The sequence below is a fragment of the Uloborus diversus genome, chromosome 1, assembly GCF_026930045.1.
Source record: "Uloborus diversus isolate 005 chromosome 1, Udiv.v.3.1, whole genome shotgun sequence".
Lineage (NCBI taxonomy): Eukaryota > Metazoa > Arthropoda > Arachnida > Araneae > Uloboridae > Uloborus > Uloborus diversus.
The window spans coordinates 14,406,829-14,423,644 of NC_072731.1; the positions used below are offsets into that span (position 1 = coordinate 14,406,829).

General features: G+C 34.6%; 1 protein-coding gene across 1 annotated transcript in view; it reads left to right on the top strand.

Moving 5' to 3' along the window:
- The window catches only part of LOC129234303 (dual specificity tyrosine-phosphorylation-regulated kinase 4-like), a 35,171-nt gene extending 32,921 nt beyond the window's left edge, over positions 1 to 2,250 (top strand). Inside the window, exon 10 of the mRNA XM_054868298.1 lies at positions 2,042 to 2,250. Within this exon, the coding sequence (XP_054724273.1) occupies positions 2,042 to 2,250 (209 nt within the window). The remainder of the gene's footprint in view (positions 1 to 2,041) is intronic.
- The last annotated feature ends 14,566 nt before the right edge of the window (positions 2,251 to 16,816 follow it).

The following is a 16,816-nucleotide window of genomic DNA, read 5'->3' on the forward strand; positions in this document are numbered from 1 at the left end:
CATATTTTTGGCTTGTACGCCATGGTGCATCCAGGATATTTCTGGTTGATGTTTGCCACGACTCAGAACAAAAAAAAAAAAAAAAAAAATGGAAGAGAAATCTGATGAGTCTTGAACTTCATCCTAATTGAATAGGGCGTAAATCTCTGCTTTGATGCTATTGAGCAGCCAGGAAGATTGCTTTCTGATCTCACTTCAAACCTATGAAATTAATATTTTCGTGCCGTAAAGGTTTCTGTTCTCTTTGTGATTGGTCAGACATATAGTTCGTTGAATACCTAATACACAAACAATCAGCCAATCTTGATCTTTATGAAGAAATTCAACCCAATTTTCCGCCCCCAACCCAAATTATTTCAGGAATTTAAAATGAATTAACTATCTTCCAATCTTTAACACATTAAATACGCCATTTCTAACACTCCATCATAGTAAGGATAAACTTTCGTCTACTTTATAATATCTTGTCATCATAAAACTATGAAAGGAAATATGATAACTCAATATATTTGCAAAATTTCGATCTACAATACATGCAACTTTGAAGAAGAAACCTGAATTTTTACTGCCTTTACGTAGAAACAAAATCCGACATTTATAACAATGCTACCATTTTTTTTCAAACCTAATTTATTATTTTCTTTTTCTCAAAAATATAGTTCTTGTGAGCAAAAGACATCGCATCTCATTAACGTAATAATTTTCTACGAAAAATATAAAAGGACTTTTTGTAAATCCATGAACCGGATAATGTTTAATCTGAGAACATAGATGTAGTATTAACCAGATACACAACCTGGGACCGGTTCCATGGGCAACGAGCTCCTCTAATATAGACGGGCAAATGTCCGAAAAGCGCACGCGCGCAACAGCTTTTGCCGTAACCTGATGGGATGCGAATAGCGTTGCATTCACGTAGACTATGCTTTTGTCCACCCATTTCAATTTTCACGTGTTCAATGATGGCCAGTGGCTTCCGCTACAGAGTTGTGCATCTAATCATACTGCATCTATGTCAGAGAATACGTAAAAATCTGAAACGGTAAGTTTCAGAGGTGCCAGAGGTTTGTGCCTTGAGGTTTGAATTGAACCCAGAGCATATAACGGTAAGCTATAATGCGTGCACTTTCAGAATATCTGAGCATGGATGGTGCTGCACTAGATGGTGCTGACGCTTAACGGGCCTTGACAATTCATGACTTTTCTGTGTTAAACCGATGCAACTATGATCCGCTCATGCATCCACCAATCAATGTCAAAGTTTCAAAGTTTGTTAATTTTTGATTGGGCGTCGCCCATTTTGACGCGCTACAGGGATCCCCTGCATCCAGCAATCAATGGCAACGTAATGGAAACAGGGATTCCCTTTTAGCGCCCGCTTTGTTGCCATGAGTTTCAGCGATTGTCACGGGCTATAAGAATTAAGTGGGGCCATGATCTGAGCAATCATCTGGTTGCAATTCTTGATTGTCTTATATTATGCGTTTGTGCTCACGTTTGACGTTTTTTGAGCAATCACGATTGCTTATTGTTCTCAATTGACTGTTTTGATGTCATTTGATTTTATTTTCCCACCGCAACCCTCTGCGGCATCACCGTCGACCGGCTCCTCACGATGCTGCTCCTATAGCGAAAGCCGTCTCCAGGTTGCATCCATGTCCTACACACACCCGCATACATACACAACTACACACACGCACACACACACACAAACACACACACACACACATACACCTACACACACAAATATACAACTGCCCACACATTCATGCCTGCACACAGACACAAACACATATGCCTACATACACATACACATACCCCTCCACACACACACATTCATATACACAACTATCCACACACTTATGCCAGCACACAGACACAAACACACATGCCTACACACACATACCCCTACACACAAACACACATACCCCCCCATACAAACACACACGCCTACATACACACACTCGTGATTGCGAAAAACATAATTTGAATTCAAGATGTCAAAATTCAAATTAATTTTTTTTTGTTTATTTTTTGGCAGTGAGTACCAGCTCGTCGATGCCACGCGTCTACAAGGCGTGCAAGAGCAACGTCCGACTCCGAGACTCGTCCAGGAAGGACTACATCTACACCTCCCTGAGCAGGACGTCCTCGGAAGAGTCGTGTGAGTCCGCTCCCTTCTCATGCCATTCGGGCCGATGCGATGCCACCAATCGCATCGTGCCAGCCCTGAGATTAGGCTGCTCTTGAGGCACACGAAACTTGTGTCACGACTCAAAAAGTGTCTGCAACCAACTTTTGGTTAGTCTCGGCACAATATCCTTCTGGATAATGTGCTCGAGCTTGGTGAAATATCGAACAATTTTGAACACTAAGCCAACAAATCAGTTAAGATTTGAACCACTTGCTCATTTCATGTTGTGTATAGTGAGTGCGCTTTCATTCCCCAGAAAAGTATAGACAAACAGTTGCCAATTATTCTGTTGTATTAATGCCACTGCTTTCACTGTTTGGCAGCTTCCTTAATTGGTTTTTAACTCTATCCAGCACAAAACAGTGTGCGCGTACAGCACAAATAATAGGGATTCAAATAGGGATATAATTAAAGCATTAGAAAGTGTTAATGTTTTGTAGTACTCCAACCGCTAGTCGCGCGAATTAGGGTAAGGACGTTAACTGCATCGTCCTATGACTAGATAGGTTACGTGTACTTCTTTCGGCAATGCAGCTTTTAGAATTCGTTCGGGGAAACCTATTAATTTCCTAATATTATCGAGATGGAAATTAAAGTTTTACGAACCATCCTAGTTTCATAAAGACATAATGTTTTTTTAAAAATTCAATGTCCAGTTGAATTAGAGAAAAAAAGTTTTGATTATGCTAATCTTTCAATAGCAATAGTCATAAATGTATCAGAACAGAAATTCTGCAATTTGAATAAAAAACCAAATGTTCGATTTTATCAACAGTGCCTCGTAAATTAGAAAGGATCTAATCAAAGCATAATATTTCTCTTTTTTGAAAAAGAATGTTATAACTTAAAGAAAAAAATCATATATATGTGGCCTAAAAGCAAACAGGCAGTTTTAAAGCATCTTAGTCCCTTGCTCTGCACAAAGCTGGAAAAACAGCACTCAATGGAAAGCAAAACATTTACTTGAAAAAGAAAAAAAAAGGCCAACGTTACATACAGTGGTACCCAAACTTTTTAGACCCAAGGGCCACACTTCATATTAAAATGGATCTCATGGGTTAGAACGCATAAAAACGATTTAAAACTTTTCTTGGTAACATGAAAAAACGCGGGAAAAGAAGAAAAATTACAAACCAACCATTGTTGCTTTCATGCCCACACGCTTATTTCATTAATACGGAGTTTCCATCAGTTTTTTTGGAACCAGTTTCGGATCATTTGGCTCCAAATTTTCGAGAATCATTCTCAATACCGAATGAAGAGGATCGGATGTTTTGGAAGGCTCCAGAACTTAGATTTTTATTCGACAGATTGAGTACGGACCACAAGGATCAGCTTTGCGATCCGCATATGACCCGCAGGTCGTAATTTGGGCACCACTGCTATATACTATTCGATCATAATGCAAACTTTTCGACTCTTTGGAAAAGAACTTTAAGATTGGCATATTTTTCCATTTTTAACTCATCACCGGCAAAGAGATCTTCGACGCCACGAAACAATTTCTTACGTTCCTGTAAGCCCCTCAAAAACTTTATTGTCGCAGTATCTTTTTTATTTTTGCATTCTCTTTCATTTTTTTATTTTCTTTTTGACATTTTTTTGACTTTTACTAAAAGCAGTAAATAGCTGTAGAAAAATGCGAAATATCCTCATCAAAAAAATTAATACTATTAATCACAAAAGTTTCACATAAGTAGTTTTTCTTACAAATTATTGCTGCAATTTTGTTGCAATAGTGCCAAATAAAATTAATTGTTGAAACTTTGATAAGGTTAACATTAAATCTAATTCCAACAAAAACCTGCATACATATTTCTCTTTTGACAGTGTTGCTGAAACAGGGAGAAAATAGCATAGAGGATCCGGTTCCAAGGCTTTTTCAGAAAAAGGATCCTCTCGAGGACTCAGGGACTTTCTTGCCTCCCATCTTGTGATGTCAGTCCATCGGTGACAAGTACTGTGCACTGATTAGCTGGAACGAGTTGACTCCCTGGCGACAATCCAGAGGATACAATCTTGCCAGTCCCGCTGGATGGCGACAATCTCGTTGCTTTCAGTTTCTCCTGTTGCATTAGAGTTAAGGCCAACCGCACTCGATATGAGCCTTGCCATAAGTTGAAGTACGATATAGAAATGCACGTCCAATCGCCATAACATGCTTTAATTACACGCATGAAATCTAAGGTCGATCTTAGAGTCTCGAAAATCCAAAGTCACGCAACCTCGAATTACTGAAAACTCGGATAATCCAAGAAATTCTTAGCGACTGAAACTTAACACTTTCAGGCAACATAAAGCCATGCCCCTTTTACTTCTTTGCACAAAGAAGAGGAAGTATTATCTTCAGGAAACGTCTATCGATGAAATTTCAACATAAAATTACATTTTATTAACCACTAGGGTAACGGCATCAGTAACAGACATGCTTAAAACATCGCTCTCAGGTAAACTCGATTTTCTGAGCCTATCAATGTATTTAGACTTTTTAAACTATTTTCCCTCACGGAACTGCACATCATCTAACATTTGGCTGCTTCTGGACCTTCTGAATTAGTTCATTCTATTTTTATTTGCTCAATTTAGAAGAAAGGTCGGACCCCCAGTAACAGACACCGACAATTCTGATGATATCCAGTAACGGATAGAATGAGGAAAGGTTGAGTAATGGACAGAATTCCCCTTTTCTCTTCAAAATGTGCAAAAGTTCTTCATTTTTAGATCTAAAACCTTATTAAAATACCGGCAGACATCGGAGTAGCTGTTCATAACCTTCCACCACTGCCTTGTAAATACAACTGGCTCATAAAATTCACTCTGGTAACACTAGATGGTTGCACCGTATTCATGGACCACATCAACATCCGTTTTACTTGCTTAAAATTCTTATCATTTAAATCCAAACTTATGACTGTCCGTTACTGGACCCTTGACAGTTACTGGTGCCGTTACCCTATATGAAATTTGACTACATTTTTTTCCACGATGTCTGTACACATTTTATGTGAGAAAACTCGTAGGCAACCAAAAAATGAGAGTTTCTTAGTGACTTATGAATGTATGTGCATTCGTATGTGTGTATCACATACAGCACAAAAGCCCTAGAGGTTCAAAAATTCTGCAATAGAATTGCTCGGAACCCTTTTGATTTTAACCGGATCTTCCAAAAGAGTTGTTTACTTGTTCTTTGTGGTAAAACAATGTTAATTTCAAGTTGTTTTCCGCATCAAGTTATTTCCTTCAAAACATACCATAATCCATCTCTAATAGTCAATGAATATTTCGCGCCACTTGGTAAGTGCTGTTGACAGAGACCTTTGACTACTTTTTTATTACTTCGTTGTATGAAATTGGAAAATCCTGCAATCGCGAAAGATTTCGATTGTCAGATTTTAATGCAAACCTCATTTTCAGCTATTGAATATATACCTCAAAATATCCTTGAAGGACTCGAAATGAACCGAAACCACGGACTTTCGAGACTCTATTGTAGTTAATAATTCATATAATAATTAATTACGACTTATTTAGCAAAAACTTTTCATTTTGAGGGGAATTGTAGTGTCATAGATGCTCATGAGATTTTTCTGTCATGTGATTTTTCATCAACCATAGTTCTCTCAAGAAGAAAAATATTGATTTTTTTTTTAAAAAGTCAAAGTTAAGTATGCCTTGCTACGCGAATAAGTCTATCGATTATTTGGTAGAATTACAGTAACCGGGTCGCGGTGATAAATATTTCATTCTATCAACCCGCTACCTTACCTTGGCGACGGATCAATGTTGGTAACCCTACACCAAATCTTATTCGCTCTTCGTTTGGCCAATCAACCATTGCAGAGTTCACTACACAAAATTGCAATGTACTTGTTTAATAAATCTTTTTTTTAAAATTCCATAGAATAAGATTTTTAATTTTCTCAAAGTTTTTTTTCCAGAAAATGGCAACATATATTGCGTTTCTTCAATTTTTAGATCTTTGAAACATTTTACAAAAATTTACATCGCAGAATGTTTGTCACTATTTTAAGTTGGATTTAAAAATTCATATCTTTGGATACGTTTTTGGAATTTGTTCGCAGTGAGTAATTTCCTTTGTGTTTTACCGTTCCATCTTTGATTTAATTCATTACTTATTGCAATAACTTAGTAAGTTTGAACTAAAATGTTAGTTATGATAATGTTCTCTGAATAGATCTTTTGATGTGATTTTACTTATTTAGTAGATCGTTTTAAATTTTAATTGAACATTAAATCTACGTAAGGGCTTTTTCTATGTACTTAACAAACGATTACAGACTAATGTCGTTTTTTTTTTTTTATCAAACTTTAAATGTTGTTAAATTTGGTAGAAATGTATGTTTCATTTTAATGTTTTTTTAGGAAATTAAACATAAAAAGTGTAACATCATTTTTGTCATGAACCATTTCGTTTTATGCGCTTTATATTCTCACGCACATTATGTTAACATGTTGAAAAACGTTACATCTCACTTCTCTTTTCTGCAAACTTAATTTTAAAATAAGAAAAGCAATAAAATTCTATAAAAAAAATAGGCTTAATAATATATTTCTGCATATTTTCATCAATTACAAAAGGAAATGTTTTATTACTTTTTTTTTTGCTTCCTTACGGCTATAATCAAAGAAAGGAGAAAGTTAATAAACAGTTCTAGTTACCAAGGTGATAGTTGGAGTCATTCAAAGCTCCACTCCTTTTCTTTAAGTCTATTCCCATTGGATGATTTCCTTTGTTTACAATGTAGTGCTTTGTTTACATTGAGTCTTAGGTGCCAAATTTGGCTGTTTTTGAAAACATACGCCAACGCGACCCGGTTACCGTAATTTTACTCTTTAAAGAAAATGCAAGCAAAAAATAAAAAAAAATAAAGGAAAAAAGAAAATTAATTTGAATTCTGAAATTTTGAATTCAAATTATGTTTTTCGCAATCACGAACTGAGACAGGACCCTACTCATTGGAGTTATTGTTTCTAGAAACGGCTCCTGTCCCCCCCCCCCCCAAACCTGCCTCTCCTCCTGGGCGGTTAGGTGTGCATAGTTGTGTGTGTGCGTAGACCTGTGTGTATGCACGTAGGCGTGTGTGAGGGTATGTGTGTGAAGTCGTGTGTGTGTGTATGTGTGTGAAGTCGTGTGTGTGTATGTGTGTGAACTTGCGTGTGTGTAGGATATGGACGCCTCCGACCAGGAGAAGCGGGTAGCTCAAAACCGGGGCAGCCGCGCCGCCAGCAGAAGACGGTGAGTGGTGGTGCTGCATAGGCTTCTGGTTCAAGTTGAAAAAGGCACGGACACCAAAAACGGTCAAATGAGAACAACAAGCAATCGTGATTGCTCAAAAAAAAAAAAAAATACATTGCATAAAATAAATAAATACCCGTGTTTAACTATACCACAAACAGTATTTTGATAATCGTTCATTAACAATTAAAAATAATTAGATAAATCACAGTTAAAGTTAATCATAATTTTTAAAAAGGTTTTATTTTTTAAATCTGAATATAGTGTTCCTTCATTTAAATGAGAGAGAAATGCTGTCCAGCTTGCAGAATTTATCCAAGTAATCACATTTTATATAATTTCAGAGAGTGGTTTAAAGTATATTAGGTAGAATGGGGCAAATATAAGAAGTTCACAAATAAATAGTTTAGTGTGAAAAATACGTTACACTTTTGGATTCCTTATATATAAATGTTATGTAGAAAGTATAACCTAACAAAATTCAATTTTAAGAAAACTATAATTGCTATGGTTAAAGGTGCTAAAACTGACAAAAAGGTGTGAAAAGATGTTGGTCTTGTGTCTTGAAAACATGTCTTAGAAATTATTTTGTTACATTATATTTGTAAAGTTATTTAATTATAAGTTATATTCATACCTAAGATAAAACATAATTATTTTGCATGTGTTACTTTTAATGAATATATGTTTATCAATTTTTCTTCAATATGAGGAAACTAAAAAAAGAGAGTAAACACGTAACAAAATGACTGTTGATCTTGAATCTCTTCAGAGACTATAAATGCTTTTGGGGGGGGGGGGGGGGAAAGGTAACTTAACTGGAGAATTTTGGCAATGATTGTTTCAATTTGTATTGAATATGACTATCGTATGCATAATTTGAAAATGTTTCATCAATTACCACTTATGTGTAAATATATCTTTAAGCGACGTTTCTAAATGATGCCTTTTAATTAATTTGGGTTTATTAAATAATGGCAGACTGGCGAACCACAGCGAATTTTCGCACACCTATGAAAATTAAATAAACTAAGCAGGTTAAAATGCCCGGAAACACCCTATCAGTTGAAGGCGGTCCGAACTTTTTGTACATATGTAAATTGAACCACTTGAGGACCAAGTTTCCGCATCATGCATCACAGCTTTCCAAGCCGAAAGCAGCGCTAAATGACACTGGCGAAGTGCTGCACATAAGCTTGCCAAAGAATCGCCAAGGCAGGAAAGGTGCTCTTTTGTAAAAATGTGTACATAGTTCTTCCTCACATTGGGAGGTTTTCTCTTTACATCCCTTCGAGTAGAATAGAGTAGAAAGAACGTCCATATTACAACTCAATCACATTCGAAGATGGATCTTGCTTTTGTAGGGGCTTCTCCGTTACAAGCACTACACTTGGCGCATTTTTAATCTTGGCAATTATTTTTCATTTTATGTCCCATCGCCGTGTTTGGTCAACGTTGCATAGATATTATTTGTTTGTCGATACCATACAATATTTTGTCTCTTCAATGCACTTTTAAACAAAACGAATCCTTAAACAAGAATGAAAGATCCATTAAAATAAAGAACAGTTCATTACATAGCTTAACCAATCCCTTAAAACCTTTAAAAAGAGGCAAAATAAAAAAGCCAGTGTAAAGAATGAAAATGTTTATAAAAAAGACCAACAAATAAAAGTTCATTAAAAGCTACATTAAAACACAAGCTAATCTATCTACTAAATTCCTCAGGTCATTCAAAAACTATAAAAGTTCAATTAAAATGTAAAGTTAAAGCATTAAGAACATACGCGGCGGTGACGCAAACGATGTTTTGCTGGTTTCACCAATTTAGAAAGTATACAAGTCGCCAAGCGCCATTAAAAGAATTGTAGTACTTATGACGGAAAAGGACCCTTTGTGTAATTCGGGGATTTTCTTAAGGTCTCTTCTTATGCGCATACTCAAATGTTGCAATTGTTCTCTTTAACTCAAGATTACTCCTAACCGAAGTTCATATTTCTGATGTTATTCACGGTCTTCCATAAAATTTATATCATTTGTAAAATTTTTGACATTTCATTTTTTTTCACTTACTTCAATGTCCATAAATAAAGTCAAGAAACTTGTTTTAATTTAAACAATAATTATTTATTATCATGTTCTTCCAGACGAAAACTTTTCCTAACTAAACTATCCACTGAATAAACTCCACGGAACAGCCCGAATATGTTCGGGATTGCCACCAAGAGGGTTAAACATTTGAATGTTAAAACTTGAAAAGCAACAAACTTGTAAATGTTATACATTATTCGTAATCAAGTTATGAAAACCATAACCTGAATTCTGGGTGACTAAGATATATCAGCTCTGAAAATCCCCGGATTCGGTACTACCATTTTGTACCCGAAAGCAATACCACAAAGAATGAAGCCAATGAGAATGAAGTGTAACACTCTAACCAGAAAACCATGCGATAGTTGAAAAATTTAAAAATTAATTGCAATCAAAAGAGCACAGTAAAATATGTTTCTGGACATATAAACTATTTCGACCTCGACTCCCCGTTACCGAAATATAAGGTCTCTAAGTCAGCCAAATTTCAAGATATCACCAAATCTAACGAGTAATGAAGACATCTTTCATACGCTTTGCAGATGGATGTCCTTGCCATATGCAGATGGGAAAATCCTTGCAGTACCTTCAATTTCTCATCAAGTCTTTAAATTTGGCACTCGCTTTCAGACTTTATGAGTTAATATCTCGAAAACGGGGGCAAGAGGGCAAGTAAATTTTGCGTCAAAAAATGTATCAGTATGCATTTTCGATTGCTATCTATTTAAACTATTTCAATTATTTCACTATTCGCGTGGTTCCCTGGTAAGGATCAAACGATAAGTATCGCACATTTTTAGGTTTTTACCGTTTCTCTTTAACGTATTTCCAATACAAGAGATGTCTTAGCCAGACTTTCCATTCTAGTTGTAACCTGTTTTCTTGTGAAAGAATCGTCCTTCGCCCCAGAAATCTGAAACGTAACTACCTGCGTGCTCGTTAAAGCCAGCTCGTTTCAGCCTTTATTTTATCGTCAAATTACAAAAAAAAAAAAAAAAAAAAGAGTAATAACACCATGCACTTATTTTGAAGTTCTTGTATCCATTGCAGTAGTTCCTGATAAGTTATACATCAGGACATGAATTCAACATTAAGCAGTAAGTTACTGACCTTAGGTAGGCTAGAACTAAGACAGAACTGCAAGCCATACACCAACAGCCCATTTATGCCATTCATAAACTAGTTCCGACCTTGCCATAAAATTAGCGAAACTTCAGTCTCTGGATGTCATATCCGGACTGCTGGTAAATTGCATGTACTTCCGCTGGCATAAGGGCGGCAACTTACTGTTTAATATCCAAGATTTGCCTTCAATCGACACTTGAACCGAACTTTGCTCCAACAGTGCCAAAAATTTTTGGAATTTTTCAAAAATTAATGCAGGAAAAGTGGTGCCGAAGTAAATATTCTTTAATATAAATTCTAAATCAGTTCAGTTTTTAATATTTTTGCGTGTACTTGTAATAATAAATATATAATAATTATATCTGTTTGTTGTTTACTGAACTTATTAAAAAATCTTTTTACCCTTAACATTATTTATTTCCTTTAATTGGCCCCCTTCATTAACAGTATCGCTTTATTAATTTTTGATACAAAATCTGATAGATAAAATAAAATATGTAAAAACGGAGTGTAATTTATTAGAGTTTAACAACTATGAGAAGAGAGAAATGTTTCCTCCCTTTAGTCTCGTGTCTAAACTGCGGAAGTGGAGATCACAGCTGGCGCCATCTCTCGATGGTTAAGCCAGTAATGGTTCAATTTACAAATCATCACTCTTAAGGCCCTCTATCCATAATTAATGCTATTCATGGCGTCAACAGCAAGTTAAAATTCTACAGTTTGCAGTTATTTCCAAATCCGGATGGTGGTGGGAAAGCTGAATGAGGTTTGGAACTCATAACATTTTGTTGCATGGCTTCTATCTCATGGCAATAGCAATTTACACATCTGTCAGCTGAGGTTATGACTTGATTGTTTAAAACAAATAACCAATTCCCCACAATTAGAAAAAAAATAATGTCCCCCTTAAATCAATCTTACGAGCGGTCTACAAAGGCAAAAAAATTACCATTTAGCAAACTCTGAATGTAGGAGACTCAATCGAAGCATTTTATAAATTTTAAGGGTTCTTAAGGGAGATGTGGTAGGCTAAGAGCACGCAGGTAATACGAGGTACGTCCGTAGCCATTGCGGACTCTTGGCCAATGCATTGATACAGCAATAACGTCGTCCGCACCCGTCTTTTAAGGCGTGGGCGAGGGACTAGTAAACTGGCGCACTCATGTAGATGGCCACGTGTTTTCGCTGTCTTGAAAGAGAAGACTGGGACACGAAGGACTAGCCAACTAGAATACTCGATTTTTTTTCTCCTACGCGTGAACCAGGGGCGGGCTTGCCAACTTTGGCCTCCAAAGGGCGTAGAAAAAAATGTGCAAAAAAAGTACAAAATGGAAAAAAAAATGAATAAATAAAAATAAATTTAAAAAAAAAATCGAAAGTTTACGAGTTTAAAGGAAAAAAAAAACAAAAACAAAATAAAGTCGCACAGGTTTGTAAGCGCAAAAAATAAATAAATAAATAAATAAAATAAAAAATAAAAAAAAATAAATAAATAAAGAATAAAAAAATAAATAAAAAAATAATAATAAAAATAAGGAAGTTGCACCAAAAAATAAAAATAATAAAATAAATTTTAAAAAAATAATTAAGAAAAATAAAACAGGTGTTCAGGCTTGTGGGCGCAACGTTGCATAGGCGGGAGGGCGCATCAGCCCGCTGGTCGATGGGCCGGCGGGCAAGTTCGCCCTTGTTTTGAAATGAGTTATAAATACTACGGCTGAATGTATCAGAAAATAAGAGCTGGAAACCAAAAAATAAAAAAGCATAAAAACAACGTAATTAAAACACATATCGCTTTTATGTCCTGACAATACTGAAATGCTTACAGTTTTGCATTACAACTTAAAAGGACTGAGATTTAATTATTCATGATACTGATAAGTGAATGTCAGCTGTGAGGACTATTTTTTAATATTACATTCAGTTTTATGCAGTTTTGTATTATGTCATTCAGATATACCCATTTTTCAATCTTTTTTTTTTTTTTTTTTGCTTAGTACATTCCTACTACATGTTATACTTTACTTAAATTTGAATAAAATTACATTTATTTACAGTTAATAAATTTATTCGTAGTAGTTTCTTGTTGAAGGTACGCATAAAAAATATATATTTGAAAAAAATTTCCGCCGATTAATCGGCAAAATTTAGTCGATGATAGATAATCGGCAAAGTGACCGATTACGGCCAGTTAATCGGTGCATCCCTACTTGAGATGAAAGAGGAGAAACTCTTAGATTGGCATAACGCCAATAATAGCTACTAAAGCGCTAACCGACTTTCTTCACGCCTATTCTGACGTGAAGAATCGTTTGAGCAACAGCAGATAGGAAATTATGTTATCAGACTGTAAGTTGTTTAGTTTAAAACTACATGTTCATAAAAAATAAACATAACTTAAAAAAAAAAAGTCTTGTGTTTTATGGAAAATCTTTTCATCACAGACGTATCTCTTCTTCATGGAAAAAGGTGTTTCTTGTAACTATGCAATACGTGTTTGCAACCCCCATCACGATTTGTACTTTTTATTTTCATTTGTTTTAATTTTTAACAAGTCTTCATTATTTCAAAAATTTGGACCGAACTCTTGACTCGATTTTTAAATATAAAGTTGAGCTGTAAAACACAATAACAAGAACGGTTAATTAAATATTGTTTGTAAAATATATTTTTCAGTCAGAATTTTCTTTTTTTTTCTACGATGCACGTAAACTTCAATTTGCATAATTTTGCTCTCGTAACGCTAACAAGTTTTATTTTATAGTGAAAAATTTTAACAATTTTGTATTAGGTTTATTCTTCTTTTAATGCACCCCCCTAAAATAAAACGCTTTCGGAGAAGAATGTTATCACCTGTGCCAAAAAATCTAATTTTAATGACCTAAAAATTAAATTAATGTTGACATTTTGTTATACCAGAGATTATTTTTGCACTGTACGTGTACACTCCTGTTTTACTTTGATTAAAAGGGTACATCACACGCAGACACACTCACACACCTGTATATATATATATATAAGTTTTTTCCTTTATTAACTTAACCGAATTCGCTACTCAAGGCCCTTCCGCGAAAAAGCCACCGTATTGCCATTTCGCACGAAGCTACTCATATTTCATTAAAAAGAAATAATTTTGAAGGGTAATTATCAAAAATGTTTGTTTAAGGATCACACTTACGTTTGCGATTTCTTAAGCAACAAAACTTTGTTTATATTACACTTTCCAATTATTACTTTTGATGAAACATATTAGCTATCACGTTCACGACAAAAGTCTGTTTTCCGTGGAATGGCCCCCTTAGTGGCTCAAATAATGCTCAAATGACTCGAATTAATTACTAATTTAAAGTACAATAAAAATATTTAACGGTGTTTACTCATCTCCTTTCAAAGCAAAATTTAGTTGTTCCCATTTAAATGACTAAACATTTTCCTTCTATTGTGCAATATAAATTTGTTTCATTTGTCTACGCTCAACTAGCGCAAATTTATGTGTATCTATCAAACCAAATTACAATGCTCGTACCATGAACATCAATTTTTTTCAGTTCTCATGATATTCACAAGCGTTTAGCGATGGAACTATGCATAGCACGGGAACACTAACATTTTTCATGCACGATCTAACCCTTAAATGCATCCATTGACTGATATTCGGGGAAAAAAAATCAAACTACCTACTAACATTATGTAAAATAAAATTACAAAGTGATCTTTTACGCTACTTTGAATAATATTTTATACAACGCATGACAAGTATGACTAAGCATTGAACGTTCATGAATCAAGACATTGAAAACACGTTGGGCTCATCAGTAATTGCACTCTTTGATCTACTTTGATTACTGTTCTTGTTGAAGACTGTTATTGAGGTTTGTCAGTCCAGTTGAAATGCTCGATCTTCTGATGCGTCTCCAGTTTTATAATTCGAAGAAAATGCTACAAAAATTTTACAGGTGCTTTAGAACTTGCAATAAGTCTTGACCTCGTTTAATTTTTACCTGGATTAAAATCTAAATATGAAAAAGGTCATTTAAAATGTTCAAATGAAAGATTATATTACAGTAAGTATACTAAAATCAAAAAGCCTCACTTATTTCAAAAATAACAATTCAAAGAGTAAAAAGGTTCATTATTTTTGGATCCTATAACAGTTATTCTTTTAATGTTTTCCCTTAGTAGGGGTTCTTAAAGTGGGTACCGCAAGGGGTGCCACGAAATCTCCAGGCTATCATTATATATGTACATAATAGAGATATGCTAGGGTGCAGTGAGAAAATACCAGTTCCTCACTGGTATTTTCTCACTGCACCTTCCTTTCCTGAATCAGAAAAGCTTGAGAACTCCTGACATTTAGCGAATGTGATTATCTATTAATAAAACCAAGAGATAATTATATGTATAAGTCCATTTTTCTAATTGTTAAAAAGCAAAAAGAAGTTGGTTTTAAAAATATTGAATAAATAAGTATAATTCTAAATATTCTTCAGAATTACGCATGATCCCTTTAAATATGTTAGGGTTTTTTTCCAGCCTATCAAAATATGTTTTACCAGGAATAGCTGTGTGTAATCGAGTTTTATCAAATGGGTATTCTTCATAACATTCCAATGTGCTTAAATCGGGCTTATTTTTGGGGTGATTGCTTCAGACTATGCTGAAGTAGCATTGATATAGGAAGTAGTATGCTCGCAATCATGGTGAAGATCGAGTTTTGAAATTTCATAGTGTAGACTTGACTGACAACCGAATGTTATGATCTACATTAAACATTCCATAGAGGTTTTATTCTTGTTACTTTTGTGTAGTAGATTTTATTTTTAGATGGTGTCTTTTATTTTGAAAAAAATATGTATTCTAGATATTTGAATAAATAATTGTTTTCCCTTTCACCTTGTCTTTTTTTACAAAGATTTTTTCAACGTTTCGTTTTAACCCAGTAGTTTTCTAAATAATGGTACTGAAATATAAAGTAACGGAATCATCAATCTCTGTCTATTTAATATTTATAATCAATAATCAGGACACTGTAAGCTACCATATTTTCGATCATGGCTCCCGACTTTCCGGAGTCCAGAATTTTGCGATCCGGATCTGTGAGTGTCTACTGTACGCCTAAAATATGAGTGGGGCAGATAGAAATTGAGAAATTATGTATCAAAGAGATCCTAAATAGCTACACTTTATCAGAGTGCCATAAAGGTCCTGTCCTGTGTTTACAGGAATATTAGGAATATTGAGTTCTTTCATCCGTATCAGCCGAATTCACTGAAAAAAAAAAAAATGACCCCATATTAATTAAGTTACTGGCAAAGTACGAAATCCGGCGCTGAAAATGAGACGCAATCACTGTAGATGCCGATTTTAAAAACTGACATTGTATAGAATGCCAAAGCATAACGTAGATTCCCTTGGAATTATATAAAATGCAGTATCTAATGCAGTGCGCTTGAAATAACTTTTTATATGACTACAAGAAAACACTTTGATATCTACAGGAATTCATTCAGCCATTTGTCTGGTGAGAATATGCCCCGAAAAAGAAAAATATGGATAGCCCAAAAGGCGCACGAAGAAGACCTCGAAAGATCTAATAAAAAAAAAATTTCCCACATTTTATGAAAATTTGATCACTATGTAGTTTGTCCAATAACTAAGTTCACTCGCTAGTAAATGATAATATTTGTAAATAATACGAGGCAAAAAATAAGGTCCAATTTGTATCAAATGCCGCTTAACCGATAAGTAATGAATTTTTGATTAGAAGTATATGGATCATTCTTCAAAAAGTGTAACTTTTCTGTCACACTCCTTTTACAGTAAAAACTTTAAGGAACAATTCATTCAAAACTGATTTTTAATCTCATCAAAAATATATCTATTTAAACCTGCCAACATTTTTAAAATAATAATTTTTATTTTGGTATATTTTTGGTTCACAACATGTGAATTCGCACCTCCGTGGCATGTTACACACCTTGTGTGACTGTTTACGTTGCTTTACTAACTTGTTTAATTATAAGTATATACTTATTTATTTATTATTCCTTTCACAAGTGTCTCAAATACTAATTGTTTAAGAAGATTTAATTTTTTTTATAATGTGTTTTAGTTCGTTTCAGAAGGACAAGGAGTCATGTCACACAGAT